At 36.1% G+C, this 19,967-nt stretch overlaps 1 protein-coding gene across 3 annotated transcripts in view; it reads right to left on the bottom strand.

Annotated features, from left to right (window-relative positions):
• PAFAH1B1 (platelet activating factor acetylhydrolase 1b regulatory subunit 1) overlaps positions 1–19,967 on the bottom strand; it is a 59,009-nt gene that overhangs the window by 24,660 nt on the left and 14,382 nt on the right. For all 3 annotated transcript variants that reach the window (XM_088152172.1, XM_088152171.1, XM_088152173.1), the window contains exons 2-3: positions 7,654–7,865; positions 2,735–2,819 (exon numbers count right to left, since the gene is read on the bottom strand). In XM_088152172.1, the coding sequence (XP_088008298.1) occupies positions 2,735–2,819; positions 7,654–7,685 (117 nt within the window). In that variant the 5' untranslated portion in view covers positions 7,686–7,865. The remainder of the gene's footprint in view (positions 1–2,734; positions 2,820–7,653; positions 7,866–19,967) is intronic.

The following is a 19,967-nucleotide window of genomic DNA, read 5'->3' on the forward strand; positions in this document are numbered from 1 at the left end:
ATGCTTAGAGTGTTTTCCTGAAAATTATATATGTAAGAGTGTTAGGGAGGGAGAGAAGGAAGAAAACAATAAAAGCCAAGGTCAAATGAAAAATCAAATGAAGGAAGTACAGTCAGCAAAAATTACCTACAGATAATGGTCATTAACAGTTACTGGGTGTGAAGCAGATATTCTTGAATCAATGAGCTGATTAAAATATGCATTGCAGTAAGAAAACATCTCTAATACTGGGAAGCAGTACTGAAATCTCCCAATGTTTCTAGCTCAGCTGTTTTGAGATGAAAATGCTTATTCCTTTGTTTCAGGATAGTATCCACTGCTTGATTTTTAAAAATATTTTAATTCATTAAGTCATTCTTTACCTAATTCACACTCCTCTGGCTTCTCTGTATTCTCTCATAAGGAGAGAAAGCCTCCCTCGTGGCTGAATAACATAAATGTTTAGCATATTCAGGTCCTCCTTTATACCTTCTGGGAAAAAGATATTTAATGAGATTGATGGATAAGGCAGCACTCCTTTCATCAAGCTCTGTTTTCAATTACACGAACAACGAGATTACAACTAGGACTTTATTTAAATGAGATTTAGGGAAATGAAATTATAGCCTCAAGTGGATATTTTAGTAAGGAAGATGAAATTCTACGTTTTCACAGTCTGAGATTAACATGTATTTAAACTGCACGTAGTCTGGAGTCATCTGAAGATTTGGGATATTTCCAGATCATACTTAGATAGCTACTCTCCTTTCAAAAAGTAAAAGGTGAATGGAATGTCTTAATATCAAAAAAGATTAATTCATAAGGACTGCATTCTACACTGCTTAGGCTTTTTAAAAACCTAAAATATTGTATTATAGAAAATAAGTCAATGAGGTACACTTAGAGAACAATACTATAAGTATCTTCTAAAAAGTATACAATATTAAACATTAAAAAATTGCATGAAGCTGCGTGAAGCCACTGGGTGAAAGGAAAAAAGGTAAACTTGTATTAGAAAAGAAAAAAACATATTGCACAGAATATAATGCACACACATGTAGGATGAACTTCAAAAGAATAAAAAGATTAAATTAAAAAAAACTGAAGCTGTTTGTCATTTAGATTACATGAAACTATCTATTCTGCTGTGAGTAATGTAATACTGCAACTTCTTCAGTTTAAAATCTTCAAAACAGGTCAGGAGGAAAAGAGATGAAACAGGAAGCAGACAACTAACTATAAGGAAGATCTTCACATTCCACAGATGAAAATAGCATATAAAGAAAATGTGGCACAGTTCTACTGACAGAAATAGTTCAATGAAGAACCTGGAACAGTTTATCATTATTGAATAATGTCAGAAAACAGAAATTGTAGATAATATGAAACTGATACCTTCCCACACCAATTTGTTTGCATCTTTACAAGTTGTTTGGAAAAGAGTAGAAACAGGTGATGCTCCAGCAAATCTAACAGTTCTGTACAAGAACATTATCTATCATAATATTATATTTATGTCATTCTGAATTATTGGCTAATCTATTGTAATGTCACTAGTGTGCAACAATTAAATTAATCCATCTGTCATTTGAGGAATGAACCAAACCATTGAGGAAACTGCTATTTTGCACTCAATTTTTTTTTTTAATCCGAAAACTCATCCTTTAACTTTCACTGTTAAGGATAAAACATTTTAATTTCCAAACATGTTGTTTATATGGATAGAATGGTCCATACTGAATGAAGCCCTGTCCAAAATATCTAAAAGAGGTTGACTGGATTATGGTATGAATTTCTTTTTAATGTAAAGTAGTAGAAAGTAGAAAAAGAACTCCCCCCCCCTAATAATCACACATTAAGTGCAGAAATTAATGGATAGCTTACTTGGTATTGTTTTGCATTTTAAACACAGACTTTGAAGGACAACTGATGAGCAAAGACAGGTGAAAAATCCACATTTCAGTAGCTACTTATAATCTCTCCATTAAAAAAAAAATGAAGATATGGAGAACTGATAAATGGGATTTCCCGTTTTCTCCTGCAAACAGCAACAAAAGCAACTTTTAAAGAATGTCTCCATCTGGGAATAATATTGAACTGTCCCGGATGAATCCTTATCCTCTCTACTGATATAGCTCCAATACCATGAGATTTTGCAGTAGGGTTGATTGGTTTTAGTCTAGTTCAACACTTTTTTACCACAGGTAGCCAGCTATATTACTCTGGAAATACCTACACACTTTTCCTTGTTTTTTGTCTAGTATATGAAGCAGAGGGATATGAGAACACGTGAATATGGAAGTTCCATTTAACAATAATACAGCCATCCTTGATCTTTCCTGTTTTAGGCACTGCCTAAATACACCTATTTGCCTATGTTAGTCTTTCCCATTCTATAACTCTGATTAGTTGGTTTAATAGTTTATTTTTTACCCTATAGCAGAGTTTTCACTTTATTCTTGTAAGTTGCTTCATTATTTAAATAAATGAACATCGCTATACATATATTTTAAATGCACTTATCCATCAGTATCTCACTGCTTCTCCCTCAAGATGAGGAATATTATTTCAAAAAATATGCTTAGGATGTATCAACATGTAGCTCAAAAATCTGGTTATTAATTCATTATTAATGCTAAGAATTACATTAATTCTACAGGACATTGCACTATAGGGCACTGCTGATACTACATGGCCATTGATAAGAGACTGTGGGAAGAATTATCCCCAGCTGGAATATGAGAAATATACTCACCACATCAAGCTCCGCTTCCTTTTTAAAAACAGAGTATGCTTCTTCATAGCCATTAGAACGAAGATAATCTGCTATTGCTCGATTTCTAAACAGAGAGATTTGGATCCCAAATTAATATCATAGTATTTTTGAATACTCTCCAACCTATGTTATCCCCAATACTTGCTCTACCAGAACCAACATGGACAGAAAACTGCCTTCTAACTTTTATTATGATATATATGTATTTTATTAAAACTTTAAAAAAAAGATCAGAACTAATACAGACTAATATGAAGTAAGGAAGAAAAAAGAAAAAGAAATCAAAGAGAAACTTAAAAGTGCAAGAAAAGAAAAAAACAGTAAAGAAAAATAAAAAAGAGAAAAAAGATACAACGCAGTGGCTTCTGATATTCTTCATAGCAGTTATAATTATATTTTAACCTCTCTCTCTAAAGTTACATCATGATTCTCTTCTTTCTATAATTTATCCCATCTAATCATCAAAGCCATAAATCAAATAAATCAGCCTAAATTTTACTTTGAATGGGAAATGACAATTCATCATGATCTGTTTGTACATTTGTCATAGCTCTGTACAATATAAAACTTACTTACAACATATGAATTAGTAGTAACAGCAATTATTTTGCCAGAGAAGAAAGGAAATCAGTCTTTGCCTGGGCTTGTCAGAGGTTTCTGATGTAACTGTTTCTCTGTCATCCTAGACTGCTTTACAGAGTTAGGACTGTTAGATAAATTTCTAAATGCTATGCAGTGGAGGGAAGAATTGTGGACTTCTTATTCATTTAACATCAACATGTAAGTAATTGAGAGTCAGTTAGGCCTAGTAGTGAAGGCACCAGGCTAGAAACCAGGAGACTGTGAGTTCTAGTCCTGTTTTAGCCATGAAAGCCAGCTGGGTGACTTTGGGCCAGTCACTTTCTCTCACCCAACTCACTTCACAATGTTGTGGGGAAAACAGGAGGAGGAAGGAGTATTAGGTATGTTTGCTGCCTTGAGTTATTTACAAAGTAAGTTCATCCCTTAATTGCCAGTATTTTCTTTCAAATCCTTCAGGTTTGTTTAAATTTTGGAACATCGATACATTTGAAAGCTAAGCAAACCCAGAGAAACTCAATTTTTCCGTAAATTCCTATACCCCTTTCAACTTGCTCAACACATATTTTGTTCAGTCTCCAACTCTTTGTTATTATCCAAAGTACCCAGAGTTGGGCCTTCTTTAAAGCAACGTGAATACACACACATACACACACATGTCCCAGTTGTGGAGTTATTTACAAAATATTAAAGATGTAATAAAAAAAAAACTAAAAAAAATGTAAGGGAATGGCAGAGCACCTGGAATTAACATCACATACATCAACTACATTCAGCTACGCACCCCCTCTTTCTTAAATTCCACTGTGGCAAATGGAAATCCTGAATTAATTCTTGGAATGGACTGGATGAAAGCCACTCACCCAAAACTTAAATCAGGGTTTGAAAGAATTATGATAAAGGGGGAGGTTTCAAATTCAAGTAACTCATAAATGAGACACAGAGGCCAGGATCTTCCTTGAGCTAGCAGATCCAGACATCAAAATCTCTCCTGGATTCCCAAATAGTGGCTCTGGCCCTGCACCCTTTCCTTGATACCTGAGATTAGCCTTAGAGGCCTCACCATCTAAGTATTCTCTAGATCAGTTGGCTACAACTAATTGAAAGCCAGAGCTGGTCCAAAATATCAGTGTTGCAATTTTGTCTGATTCCAACTGCAAATACCATGCAACATCAGACCTAAGAGACCTGTTTATATCCAGGCTCAATTTGTAATGCTGGTCTTCATCCTGAAGCCCTGTGTAAGCCTTTTGTAAACAAACTTTTCCATCCATATGCACTACGATCATCCACACGCTATCAACGGAGCCTGATGCACGAATATAGCCTTATGCTCCTAAAGCTGATAATTTCTTGGCAATTAGACCATCTTTATGATTTTCCTGCCCAGAAAAACTCATACAGAAGTTTTGTTAATCAAATTTTTAAAAATCAAGGTAATATAAATGTAATTTTGATCACTTCTGAGGTTCCCCCCCAGAAGTGTAAAATGCATGCAACTATTATTCCAATCAATCATCTAAGGGATGTGCACTGTTATTCCTTAGTCTAAACAAGAAGCCCTTCTACTCCAAAGGATTTGCATAATGGCACCAGCAAAGGCAACACTGGTAAAAGCGGATGCTGACCACTGCAGTAATGAAGACCAACAGACACCCCTTCTCAAAAACAGCTATGACTGCAGGCAGGCTGTGACCTAAACGAAAAGGGGCATGGCATTACTTACTTTACTGAACCAGGACATTATCTGACAGCAAACCGATCAGCAGTTAACTGACCATCAACCAACTCTTCAAATACTACTGCGGGATCATTGACTCAGCAGAACAGTTTTGCTCATTGTATACTGCAATACTTTTGGCAAGAACTAACATCTTATTGAGCAAAATTGCCTTGGTGAATCCAGAACTTGCTAGAAAGTGCATGCGCGCTCGCTTGCTCTCTCTCTCTCTCTCTCTCTCTCACACACACACACACAGAGACACCTATTGAATATGTAATCTTGGAACAGGCAAGTTAACACTTCATAAATCCTGGTTCCAGGCTCAATTTAAGATGCCAGCAATAGTCTATTAAGCTTTAAACAGTTTAGAACCCAAGTTCTCCAAAGATAACATTCCAGACAACATCTAACTCATGCATTAAGATTAGCTGAGGATGTTGTGCCTTTTGAACCACCAGTGGGTTCAGTTTATAGAAGTCATTCTAGAGGCAGAATGCCAATTATGGAACTCAATGGAATGTCTCCTGAGCACGTTCTGCCATATTTAATTAGACGAAGGACTGTCAAAGAGCCTCCTCAGTAGTGTTGTCCCATTTTGGAAAGCCTTTCCACTAAATCAATCACCTGGCACCTCCTTTGCCGTCCTCTTGGTAGCAGACAAAGAAAAAAAATGTTTAAGCCACTCCAGAAATAGAATTGTATGACAGTATAAACAGCATGCAATAGCATGTTTATTTATAATCCTTACCACCTCCTGATGTGTTGGATAAGGGTCAAGATGACTGGGCATTATAAGAATTGTAGTCCTACGTATCTGGACTATATCAGATTGGGGAGCCTATAACACATAGGTACTATATGTTAAATAGAACCATCCATTTTCAAACTCATTGTCATGGAAGGCCCAAATGTACAGTGAATGAGAAAAAGAAAGAGGAGCCTAAACGAACTCATGCTATATGGTTTTAGACTAATGCTTGTAAAGTACAGAAATGCTGCAGCCACAATGTCCAACATTCTTTGTTTAAAAAAAAAAAAAAAGATGCCCTACCTTTCTAGCTACAATCAAGGTCATTCGAGATGGCTTACAATAAAAGAATCAAAAGTTCACATGTGAAAACCACGTTAACAGAATTGACAAATAAATATTAATACAGTAGCAGGCCTAAAACACAGTTGAGAACAAGAGTTTAGCAAAATGAAAGACTGCATTACTAAAATGCACACATACTCAGGATGAAATTGAACCCTGCAGTTATTTCTCAGAAGCAAATTCTGTAATATTGCTTCCAGCATAGGAAAGGCCTCACTCAGTCAACATTACTTTCTTCTGTCAAAAGATGATTCAAGACTCAGCTTACTTTAATGAGCAGGTGGCCTTGGAGGGAACTGTTCTCTTTACAACACAGAGCTCATAATAAACAATATTCACCAAGACTGCATGAGAGATATGGTTGTTCAATCACAGCACCAAAGAGTACATTCCCTCTGGATCCATTCCTAAAGCTATGAATCAGCCACAGCCACTTGAAGGCTCAGGCAGCTGCTTCAAGGTATACCCAGAGACCTTGGGAGGGCCTCAAACAGCTACTTCAGAAGCCACCTCCAGAGGAGCACGTTCCTCAGTCACAAAACACCTTGTGAACTTATTTTTACAGGCGCAGTAAAGACAGACACAATTGGGTCATGTGCTTAATTGGGGAGCTATGTAAATCAATAAACAGACTGCAGTACAAGCCACTCTCAAAACATGTGAAGTAGTCTTGATCTATCACTATGATCTTAGATAGATGTACAGATCTACAGTAAATACCTTATGTTTCTTCTGTTTAATCTTGATAAGGAAGCCAGGCCTTATCAGGCTTTTTCTCCAAACATTTATGTCTTCAAATAATTTCTTTATTATTTTGCTCAAGCCCATTCCTTTTCTGATATTGGGGTATATCACACTAAGCCATTACCTCAGTTTATGGGTGAACATGTTTTGGATGAACGTGTTTTGTGTATCCAGCCAACTATTTATTTATATTTATATAACCAATAAACCATGGTTAAAAAAAAGAGTTAAGCATGAACATGTGTGCACTAGGGCTATATGCCCATAACTGGGCATGCTAGCAAATTATATGAACTCCTCACAGTAATTTGCCAAGTTTGGGGTTATCTCACATTTATTTATCAGGAATAACCCCAGCATATCTTAATCTGGTTCAAACCTCCACAGGCTTTCGGATGGATGCATGAAGCAGCTGGCCAGCCTCCCACTTTTTGGGCTTCAATTCCCAGCATTCTTGAGCTAACATGGTCATGACTAGGAATTCTGGAAGTTGCAGTTTATGCGTCTAGAGCGTGGCCAGGTTTGGGAAGACTGTTGTAAATCATCCCTTTCAATATACATATTCATCCTATGTCTAGCCACTTCCCCATATGGGACCTGAGATTAGGATGTGGAAGCAGTTTGGCGTGCTTTGTCCCTCATGAATTGTTGCTTTGTGGTCAGATGCTGGTGTTAATTCAACATTATAAAACTTGACCACTGACAGCAGCTGACCGTAAGTAAAATCAACACTAAAATTTGATACTCTCAAGTACTCACAGCTCATCTCGTTGCCTCTGTGACAGCACCATTGTGGCTGTGATGTCAGGTTAACGTGATCCAGCTGTCTCCTCTGCGTCAAGCACCTTTGAAATTCTGTGATACACAATTCAGTCTGCCACAAAGTGGCTTCAACCCAAAAGACAAGGCGTTGCCACAGGTAAACACTAGCAAATAGGCAGGATGCATTCAACAATGAAGAGTCATTCCATCTAGAAAACAAAAGGAAAAACAATAGAACTTGTCAGTAACAGAGTTTTCCATTTAAGTATGTTCTCAGCATAAAATATGCATAAATCTTTAGAGCTGCTTATAATTGTCTTAAATGGTACCACCCCCCAAAACACTCTCCCTAAAGTTTCCATCAGCATGTAATTTATTGTGACAGAAGGAAAAAAATATTTCATACGAAAGGAATAATTGCATTGTCTGCATTTAATTACATTATTGTATTCTTACTTAAATTTAAACATAAATTAAATCAAACTTTGTTCTGCCTCCCTTTTATTTTAAAAGCAGCCATAACTCCTTACAAATTTGACTACACAAATTACAAAACATCAATTTAGTTTTTGTCATTTGCTAGATTAGTAGTTTGTCCTAAAACAAAATGCCTGTTAAATCCATATTATGCAGAATAGATATAGTCTTCTTTAATCTCCTCTCCTTTTCTCAAAATATTTAAATAAAATTTTAAAAGCAATGGTACTACTGACACTGCAATATATAAAATAGTGGGCTACAATTAGCCAACCAAAGATTACTGAACTAGTGTAATTGGGCACATAAGAGTATTCTAGTACGTTCAATATGCATTGCGGAGTAGCAGATACCAAATAATATAAAGTAGTAAAAGGTTTGGCAAAACAGACATTGGAAAATAATGAAATACCTCATTAATTTATATTCAGGAATATTATGAACTTTAAAAACCCAGCTTTATAATTTTTTTTACAACAAATATGAAGAAGCTGGGAGATGAACTACTATGCTTAAAAATTCTTCATTTATTTATGAAAAGACATACGAAAGGTTACAGTTTACATTAACTTTGCCAAAAGCTTTACTTTCATTGTACTGTACTTTAGTGTTTTCCATTATTACACTTATGAAACCAGGAGGGATAATATAAAAAAAGAGGGTTCCTTTGCCAAATTATGATCTAGTCAACCCACTGAGATCCTTCAGTTAACATACCTAGCTATTTCATTTGGACATTGTTATGAGTAGAATTTTCACAGGAGACTTTTATTCTCCACTGTCTTCATTGGCAACAAATTTTACCAAATCCAACAAGTTAACATATATTTCATACTTCAATGAATGCTAGATCTCAGCCACTCTTCTTGGTGGCTCAGAACTAATATCTGGGATGTTTAATATAGGGTAATATTCAAGCAAGAATACGAAGAGCAAGAAAGTATTTTGTTAAAAAACAAACTCAGTTTAAGTACTTGTGTCATAAGAAAATAGTGTTTAATGGATTTTTAACCCAAGACGGAATTTCTATAAAATTAGTTTCTCTCAAGGTTTAAATGATGCCTTTGAAAGTCTAACTACTAAAAACAAGCAGAAAACCCAAGAAACCACAAAAAAGTAAACATCCAACAGATTTTGTCTAATTTGTTACTCATAGACAGGACTATGAGTAACTTGCAATTCTGTGTTATGCCACAGAGGCACACAATTTAGTGTCAGAAAATAACAGCAGTTTTTGGGAGAAATATAGTTTAAAGAAATGCCAGGTCAAACAATCTTTGCAATGTCTGCCTACCCTTATTTATGTCAGGATATGTCCATAACATTAGAAAAGCTATCAAATAAGACTCAAATGCAATGTTAGGACAATATTGCTTACACCTGTGGAATAATACTTATTTAAATGCTATTAAACCAGTGGAATATACCTGCTTATTGCAGTATGACAGTTAGACCCTGAGCTATTATACTTTTCCTGGGATGTTGCACATTCAGCCACTCAACAATTTTACTATGGTCTTACAGAGCCTTCCAGCTTTTGAGATTTCTAACAGCAGCATTTTTTCCCAAATTTCTTTTATTCTTCAAATATGAGAAAATATACATTTCCAGACTGCCCCACCCCAAATGGACAGACATACTGAGAGAGTTATAGGCATGGCAATTTCTATACTATGCAATGCCCTCCTCCATTTATCTTACAAATGGTCTGAATTCTGAATTCAAATCATTCCAAGCTACGTTCAAGCCATTTCTCAACTGGCACTATTCTGCAGCTATAGTTCTTAGAGGGCAGATGTGCTTTTTGACAATGAATTGCCCCTACAATCAAGAAAACCAAGTACTGCAAGTACAGCTACTATGTAAAGAGTATGTAATTAATATGTATTAAATGCCAGAAGCCAAGCATTGCAACACTGCCCAGTTGTCCACAGGCTGTTCAGCAAAGAATTCTGCATATCATGAATAATTCGCTTTTAAAAACACTACAATTTGTAGGCAATGGGTAGGAGCCAAAGTAAGATGGGTGGTGACAAATTTGAAATATAAATAAATAAATGTCCACTCAAAGGCAACTTAATAGGAGCATTAGGTTATTGATGTGTTTATTTATTCAATTTATATAGCAGTCCATCTCACATTCGTGATTCTGGGCGGCTTACAATTAAAACATAAACAGTACCAAAAATAAAAAAATAAAACATCCATACATACAATACAAACACTAAAAACAATTAAACGATTAAAGACATACAGTACAATCCTTGGGAGAGCACAGCCATTCAAGAACAATATAGCCATTTATGGGCTCCACACCACTCTGATCCCCAGGCCCGGTGGCAAACCCAGGTCTTCAGGCCCTTCCAGAAGGCCATCAAGGTCAGGGCCAGCCTGACCTTGGGAGAATGATATTCCATAGGGTGGGTGCTGCAGCAGAAAAGGCCTTCCTCTTGTCACCAGATGACATTCTCTAGTGGACAGAACCCAAAACAAGCCTCTTCTGCCAGACCTGATGGGATGGGTAGATGTCACTGGGGAGAGGCGGTCCCTGAAAGTTATAATTCAAAGTGGGGGGGGGAGAGATGATGCCTATATTTTCAAAGATATAATTCACAGGATTACACACCAAATCTGAGGACAAAACTAAGCACCTGTCTAGAATAATTTATGTGCTTTATGCTAAATCACATTAGTTGTTTCTTGCTTAGACATTTGGCAGTAATTTGAACCTTCAGGGAGGTGGGGAATGGTTACCATTTGGAGAAGTAAACACATTCATGACTTCTGAAATTCTTCTCTATTTTTTAGTAGATAAATTTTCCTCTGTGGTAATGAACTCTTGGAGTTACATATGCAACAGAGTTACTTGTGTGCCATTGGATAGTGTCTCTAAGCATTTTTATACGTAAAAAATAAAGTTGACCAAACACCCTCTTTCCAAACCACTTTTTAAAACCAGCTTTTAAATTTACATGATCGAGAAGGAAAATAAAGGCGGAATGTAAAACAACTCTCTTGCTTAAATTTAAAAAAAATTGATTTGTTGATTTGTTTTTTGTAGCCAGCTTTAACACAAAGTTTAATTCAAACAAAAATTATAACATTCTGGCTTAGCATCTATAGATATTTCTCTTGTTTGCTATGTCTTCTTGAAATACTCCTTCACATTAATTTTTTTCTCAGAAAATGTAGCAAACAAAAATGCTGAAAAAGACAAGCAGATGTGTGCACACAGGATACTGGCTAGGGAAGAAGTATTTATGCTTTAGAGCCATGGTTCCCAAATAGGGCACCCCAGCGAACTCACAAGTATCCCTCAAAAATTTAAAATATCCTGTGACAACTCTCTGAGTTCACTGCAGCACTCTGGAATGACATGGTGCAGAGTTTGGGAACCACGGGACACAATGAAAAAATTACTAAGACACTAAGTAATTGTGAATTGAGAAAGTTTGAGAACCTCTGGGAAAGAAAAACAGACTATATTCCGCCAGAAACTGGATAAAAGGCAGCACGGGTCAAAGACCTTGCATTCGAGAGATACCCATGCTGGATTTGAAACACCCACAGTTGGGGTCCTCCAATTAGCAGCATATACCCCCTCCATCCCCAGCCTGAATGGTTGAAAGGATGGCTAAAGAGGCAGCACAAAAGTCAAAATAAGGAAGCAATGGGGTTCTCCACCTGGTCTTCGGACTGGAGCACAGATCAAACAGCAGAAGCATACATGCAGAGGCAGACCTGCTGCTGCCATTCTCCCCTTCCTCCTCCAAGCTGTAAAATGTTCTGGTTTGAGCATGTACTTGATCATGTAGTCCCCCTGTAGTACTACTGCATACCAGAAGAGGTATGTTCTAGACTGCCTTAAAACTCACAGCTTTTCTGCCTTCTTCGCTGATGAAGGATCAAATGCCATCTATTTCCAGAGCAAAACTATTTCATCAGCATTGAAGACCTGTACTTTCCAGACTTAGCCAGCTGCTGGAACTCTGCTGGATATGTTTATGCTGCCTCGTAACTGCTACTTCACCTGACAACTACATATTATGGAGGTTGTGGAGGCGCTTGAATTTTTCAAATCTGCCCTCGTTGACCTGAAAACCAAGCTCAGTGCCTTCCAACATTTCTACCACTTGACTGCTTTCTGCCACAAATCGCCCATTGAGCTGCAGCACTTTCACAGGAACTACTGGTTCATTCAGTGGCTTATGCCTCTGGGCTTGGCCCTCTATCCTCAGGTTGAGGGTCTTTTCCAATCACTCCATGTGGGGATCACATGATAGTACACCACCATGAGACTCTGAGACATGCCAGACACTATTCTTGCACTGATCTTGGGTTAGTTTTTCTTTATGGTGCAAAGAGTGGACTCACTTTTGTCATAACGGCATGCAAAGATGTGTACTGTCTCCATGAACCAATAAGCCCAGCAGTTTCATGTTCTCATTCAAGGGCAATAATTTGGGAAAACTTTTTCCATTTCCCTCAGCACAGCTCTCTGCACATATGCTCCTATGTTTGACTGTAGAGGAAGTAAAATGTCCCATGAACATTTGTAGGAATAGACCAACCATATAAAGTGAAAACCACACACCAAAAACATGGATATACAATATATCCAGGTAACTAGGACTAGTCTGTATTTACCAACAAAGTTCAACATTCAGGTGAGAAAGGAAAAAGAATCCCTATCAAAAGAAACTAAGCCAGCTGCAGCCTTGTCAATGAGTGAATGTTGTCCTAAATTAATATTTGCTTTAAATACACAATATCAATTTTCTTCTCTCCACCAACATGCAAATTACTATGGCCACATCTATGTAAGAAAGCTAAAGAGGTACACTAAAGACAGCTGTAGATAGAAGTTAATCCTACACTTTTTTTTTTTTTTTTGGCTGTTGAGTCAGATTTGACTCCTGGTGATTACATGGACAAGTCCATGCAGGGTTCTAGGCAACATTTTTGGAAGTGGTCTGCTATTATCATCTTCTTAGGGAGTAACTGGCCCAAAGCCACTAGCTGGCTTCTGTAGCTAAGAGAGAGCTAGAATTCAGATTTTCCCATTCCTAGCCCACCAACTTAACCCCCAGATCAAACTGGCCCTTAATCCTACACTACAAAGTTCAGAATTCCAGTTATGGATCAACTTTCCTCCATCTCAATTGTATTTCACACTGACAAGTATATACTGAAAACTGTACCAGAAAAAGTCTAAGTAGGCTGTTTCTTCCTTGTTAAAACCTATTGCTAGATATAATGGTAATCAGTACTTCAGAACCCTGCAATCAGATTTCTACATGATGACATTTTCTACAGTTGAATTGTTCCTTCTTCAGAATGTTAGATGTTAGACGTTCAGAGCAAAATAGATATTAAGCTAAACAGTTCATGGATTTAGAAGTTGTTGCTCACAGATATGCACCTACAATAACAGCAAAAAAAAAAAAAAAATTCAAGATGTTGTATCAAGTTGTTAAAGAGGACAATAAAGTGAATCTAAATTTTCCAATCTAGCATACAGGATTTATACAGGCATTTAATTGTTCTGAAGACTTTTAGGTCCAGGCCAAGCTTTCATATTTTGAGTGGTGACATCTGACATTTACCAGAAAAGCCTACAAACTACTATACAAAGTAAACTAGTATACAAAGAATAAACTTTTCATCATCCGAACCAATAAAAATGAACATCCAACTCTGACCAGCTAAGTGTTAGCTATGAAAACTAAGTGACCAACCCTTTATTGGTTTTTTTCATGAAAGCCCTTTAAAAACTTATGATGTTTTTTTCTCTACCTGGATTTAATTATTTAATCCTTCTCACACAAGAGGGAATTACCAACAGAAGATTAAACTGTATTAAATAAAAGGAAATTGTTATGGGGGATATATTTTAATGCAAATGTTCTTCCTAATAAAAATAAACAATCCGATCAAAACAGCAACTAATGCACTGTTATAACTTTATCTGCATACTAACACTGTAGAGCCTATTTGCTCACCCCTGCCTGATCTTTCCATCTAGTTAAGGCACATTTACTCCAGGGAATGGCTGTTTGGACATGATTGGCAGGTACATCATCCAACTAGATAATACATCTCTCAGTTCATCAGATAAAACAAGTTAGGGTGGAAGTTGCAGTATACTATCTTTACCATCAGAAATTATAGTCATAAAATTTTATTTATTTATGAGATTTATAGGCAGTCCCAATCTGTTTCGTCTCTGGGAGCCTTACAGAATTCAGCAATGAAAAACAAGAAATTATATCATCAAAATGAGAAAGTCCAGAAAACAAACAAAAACCTATTAAAAAGACCAAAATGTCACACAAGGCTGCCTTTGCCTACTCTGACTCAGGTGAAGGTACTCAGGTTTTAAGGGTTTGCTTATATAAGGCCAAGGTAGGAACCATGCAAATTAGTGTTGCTAAGGTATTTCTAAACCAAGGGTATGCATACTTAAGGTTTGAAGCAACTGATTTATTGTCTATTTAATTGTTGCTAAGATCTACAGTCTCCTCAAGCAGAGAATAGAGTAAGCAACAACTTTAGAATTAAAGACATGTTCCACGAACTTGTTCTGAAGGGCTCAAAGTCCCCTAATTTTTTTTTTTTTTAATCCATTCAGGTTATTCCAAGCTTTCTTCATTTCAGCAGAATGATTTTAGGGCAACTGGGACCTATTTTGTTGTTGTTCCTGTTGTTGTTGTTATTGCTAAACTCTTAAGAATTTATTAATAGTTTTTCAAAACTTGTGTCTAAGAATAAATGCATACTGGCAATTAGTAAAAGTCTGAACAAATCTTTCTTGGCTGCCCTACCCACAGAATAATCCTTCATATTTCACATAACTATAAACACAAACTTATTCTGAGACCAATGGGATGCTCATCAGAAAATGAAAATATATTTAATGAAAAGTACAAGCATGATTTCAGTAAATCGTGTTGCATATTTAACATTTCAGAAGCATAACTTAATCCAATTACCTCTATGCTGCTATGCCACAAATGGTATGGCATGGCCCTAATATTGTTGAACTTCAAATTCTCAATATACTCAACAATGACCACAGTATCTGGGATTGCTGGAAGCTGTTATTCAATAATATCTGGAGGGCCAGAAGTTCCCCACATCTGTGTGTTACCATTAAACACCCAGAATTTTCTAGGAGCTGTTCATTAGCATGCAGAGGATTTGTAGAGATTAGATTTAGTCAACATTTTCTTCCCTCCAAAATTTTTAAAAAGATATGCCTGATATTGAAAATTTTGAAGCCTCAATGTATTTTTAAATATCAAAGTCATGCTAACAGGATTTCATTGAAAGCTCTAACAAAAAGTATAGAATTGTACATAAGTTTGTTTATATATACTAGTATATAAATATGCTGGAGGTCAATAAGCCTAAGACTTCCTCTTGCATAATTATCAATTATTAAGCACAATTATCAGCTGTTTAATTTTATGATTCTCTTTCCACCCAAGAAATCCTTCTAATCAACGTAACCTCTTCATCTTTACAAGTGTCCACCATAGTCACTGGAAAGCTTTAATAAAATAATCTTTATCACCAAGACGTTAAATAATTTAAGAGCCTTGTAAATCTGTTCTCTCATGATTACAATGTGCAAGAAATGCACTAAATTCTCAACCATCAATAATTAGCCATACATTACTCTTACATGACAATAAATTAAAATGCTCAGCTACAGCCTTAATCCACAGTCTGTTTCCTATGACAGGAAATAAACTTTCTGCCCAGTAAAACTATTTATGTAATTTCTCAAATACTGAAAATGTAAAGTTTACCCAAGTTGAAAACACAAAATAAGCTCAATTTACCAGACCTTGATGTAATAAACTTTTCATGCAGCAGACCAAGTTTCTACCACAAGTTACATCATTTGCATAATTACACTATTACATAAATCAGATTATTTGCATAATGGCATGATCATGCAAATGACATCATCACAGGAAAGATGTAAAGGGTCACTCAGATAAATAAATTCCAGTCCCTACTTCATCCAAATTAAAGCATCTATGACAGATGGCTGCCTCCAATTTGTCTCAGCACTTCCAGTAAATGGGACCTGCTATCTTTCTGGGTACCTGGTTCCACTGTTAAACCATTCTTCCATGAGGAAAATATTCTCAACATTCAACTGGAATTTGTCTTCCTGTAACTTATATCCACTCTTCTGTGACCTACACACTAGAATGATAGAGGATAGCTCTTGAACTTTTCCATCCAGTTATCTGGCACTTAATATATTCTCCAGAATTCTCAGTGACAATGCCCATATTCCTTCAATGCCCAAGATGCAATTCATCTGACCCTGAAAATTTAAACTCATTCAAAATAAATTGATATTCTTTGTGTTTCTACTGATCTCAATATTGAATCCTGCCCTTTCATCCTGCTTTTACAACCGCTGCATTGCAATCAAAGGAGTCATCCCATCAGGCCTCGAGTATATCTACTGTATTATATTTGCCTTCTTGCACTAAGAGTTCAAGCTCACCTTATTTCCCGCACTGAGCACCAACAATACTGGCAACAAAGGCTATGAACATTATGAGCCTGTGTTCTTTCTGATTTTTCACTAGTGGTTTAATAGGTTCCATTTCAGCAACATTTCCACATTTCCAAGTGCACACGCCTTTGAGATTTTCACTTTAGGGTTTTCATCTGCAATCTCAGCAGGATTCAGCCCTCCTGACCAAGCTATTTTGGCCAAATACATTTTTATTAGTCCGTATGAGGTGCAACCCACCCCATGCCGAGAGCCCATTTTCCTGGTAAAGGACCCTAGAAACCAATTTTTTCCCAAAATTGCCAAAACAAATAATTTGTTGCTTTTCCAGTCCCATTCCATGGAGTGGAAGAACAGATTAAAATATCCCACAAAGGCCCCAGCTCCAACCTTATATGTTGGGATACAATGATCACTGGACTTTGCAGTTTCACATGGGTTAGTCAAACAGGCTGTCAGTGAACTTAATATATCTCAGAAATTAATCTGTCACAACCCTAATGCATGCCCCTGGCAAACAACGTATTTTACAAAGTGATGAATCTGGTCAGTATGTTTGTTTCAGTTCCTCATCCAACTAGTTCCTCCTCTTCACTGTCTTTTTGTACAGTACACCTCTATTCCCTGTATTCATGTCTGTGAATGCAGGTTAAGTTTTTATCCCACCCTAAAATCTTAAAGGAATTATAGCACATTCAAAAAAAATTAATTAGTAAAAACCCAGTTTGAGGTCAGTTGTTAAGTATCCATTTTGCAATATTCTCTACTGACAATCACCCTGTAGCATTTGGCTAACAAAAAAGAGCTTTTAAAAATCTAAACATATCCTCCTTTACTACAGAAAGGTTGTCTGCTACAGTTAAATTTTTTAAAATGTTTAAATGTCACGCAGTGTGATTCCAGTAATATTTTATTTCTTGTTGAACACTGATAACAGTGAAAATCTACAAAGCATCCCAAAACTATTTTTATCATAAAACAGTGAATTAAATTTGACAGATCTAAGTATCTAATGTTACATAGCAACCTTGCATTGATAAGCCATCTCTCATTTGCTTCAAAACTAGCCAATTACGTATCAACTCTTATTTAAAAACTATTGCTTATACTTCATTTTTCTGTTCTGATTTTTTATTAGCAGGCAAGAAAGAAAAAAAAAGGATCAGGTGCAGTAAGTCCTAACATTGTATGTACTTCAAATTTGATTTTAACTTTACTGTGTGTTTTATATTATACTCCTAGCTAGCAGGCAAATCCTGGACTACACTGCTGACCTTATTTATTATTGTATTATCTATAAGCAAGATTACATTAGCACTGCATGTCACTCATCTATTAATACTAGATGAAGTGAACATACAGAATAGCTGGAAAACAATCATAATGGAAATAATCATCTTAAATCCTGATCTTTAATTATTCCAATGTTAAAGATTGGAATATGCTTATCATTTCATGTTTTATGTGAAGAAATTCAATTCAATTCAAAGAAATCCTCCAGAGAAGGATGGAGAAGAAGGGTGTACAAAATAATACAAAATGTTGCCACATTGGGAAGTAAGAAAAAGTTGCCTAAATGCTTACTGGAAATTTTAACTTTTTTCTTTAGATATTTTATCCCACCTTTATTATTTTTATAATTAACTTTGGAATTCTCCTAGTTAAAGGATTATTACCAACTCTCCCAGCAACCTTTCTGGTAACATATTGCCCCACTGTAAAAACTGTTTAAAATGTCACAGGACTGTAGTTTTATTTGTTTCTTTGATCATTAATTCATTCAATTTACCAACTAGCTACTCAACGGGTATGTAAAGTATCACAGAGCATTCCATGTGTTCTGAAATTGGTCCAACCATAAAATATACACATTCCAGGACTGGACCACTTCCTAAACATTCAAAATGGCCTATTCCAGAGCTGGAATTCTCTATATTATCTGGTCACATCTGATTAATACTAGGATGGAAGACCTCCATGGGATAAGCAAGGCCTTAGGCTACACAAAAAAGATGCAAACCAAAAAACCCTTTCCCAGAAGGTGGCAGTGGCAAACTACTTTTGCACTGTTGTCCAGAAAACTACTTTACCTTATAGTTATTACATCACTGTGTCATTGTAATTATTTCCAGCAGCGTGCAGGAAAAAAAAACCACAATTCAAAATTAAGACCTGGATCATCTATACAACCAATTATTACTTTGGTAGACATGAACATTGAGTATTTGTTTCGGAAGGCATTTCATAAAGATTGCATGCTCCATTTCAAAGTGTTTTCTCAAAAGACTACCATGTAATAAGACACTGCTTTCAGGCTTTGGCCTTCATTTATATCATGACATTAGCAAATCTTTACAGATGAAAAATAATAATATTTCAACTCAACTGAAATGTTTGAGAGCATCCAGTAATAATTCAACAACTAGGCTTTTCCTCAAAAAGAGTATCATACGACTAGGACCACTCCACTGAGTCCTAGATGAAGTCTGATTTTTTATCTTCTGATATGCCATTTCTCTCCATGCTTTGTTTACAAAATCTAAAATCCTGTTGTAGGATAGACTGTTCCATCAAAATTACATGCATCTACTGGTTTATATTGTTTGTCCCCTCTGCTTAGGTACTTTTGGCTGCTGTATTATCTGCATATTTGCAACTGTTTAAATTGCCAGGAAATGGTCTGAAGGCGCATAATGCAGCAACATTCCTGAATCCAAGATCTTGGGTCCTGTCAGGGACTGGATATGGAATGTTACTATTTTTTCATAAATCCCAGAGAACATTACATGAGGTAAGTATAACATTTCTTCCCCTGCAAACATCCCAAAGCTTTGCAGGTATTTTTAAAAGGCTCCGATGCATGCATCCTATGCAAATTGATCAGAGAGTAAGAGCCACTAAAAAAAACAAGACTTAATCCTGCATAAAGGCATACGATCAGAATCGTATTTAATCCATTTTAAAGTGTTTGCAATAAACAAAATGACAATACCATCCTCTGTTGTCTGACTCTACGGAATAGTACATTTGTTCTACCTCCGGGTTATTTTAAGTAGTAGGAAAGAATTTTCAGGGAACCTATAATGCCAGAGAGTTTATAGAATATTTTTTGAAGTTCCTCCATGATATTACACACAATTACTTTTTCCATTATTATTTTTCCATTGAAAGTTCTTAATACATGCACTTTTTTGATGAATGTATGTCATAGTATTCCATTATGAATGTAAGATCTTTACAACCAACCCATACAAAACTTATGAGTCTCTTACTATTCAAAGTAAGAATTATT

This window comes from Python bivittatus, unplaced genomic scaffold, assembly GCF_059951505.1.
Source record: "Python bivittatus isolate LINGU-HERP-01145 unplaced genomic scaffold, Pbiv_v1 ctg000690_np1212, whole genome shotgun sequence".
Lineage (NCBI taxonomy): Eukaryota > Metazoa > Chordata > Lepidosauria > Squamata > Pythonidae > Python > Python bivittatus.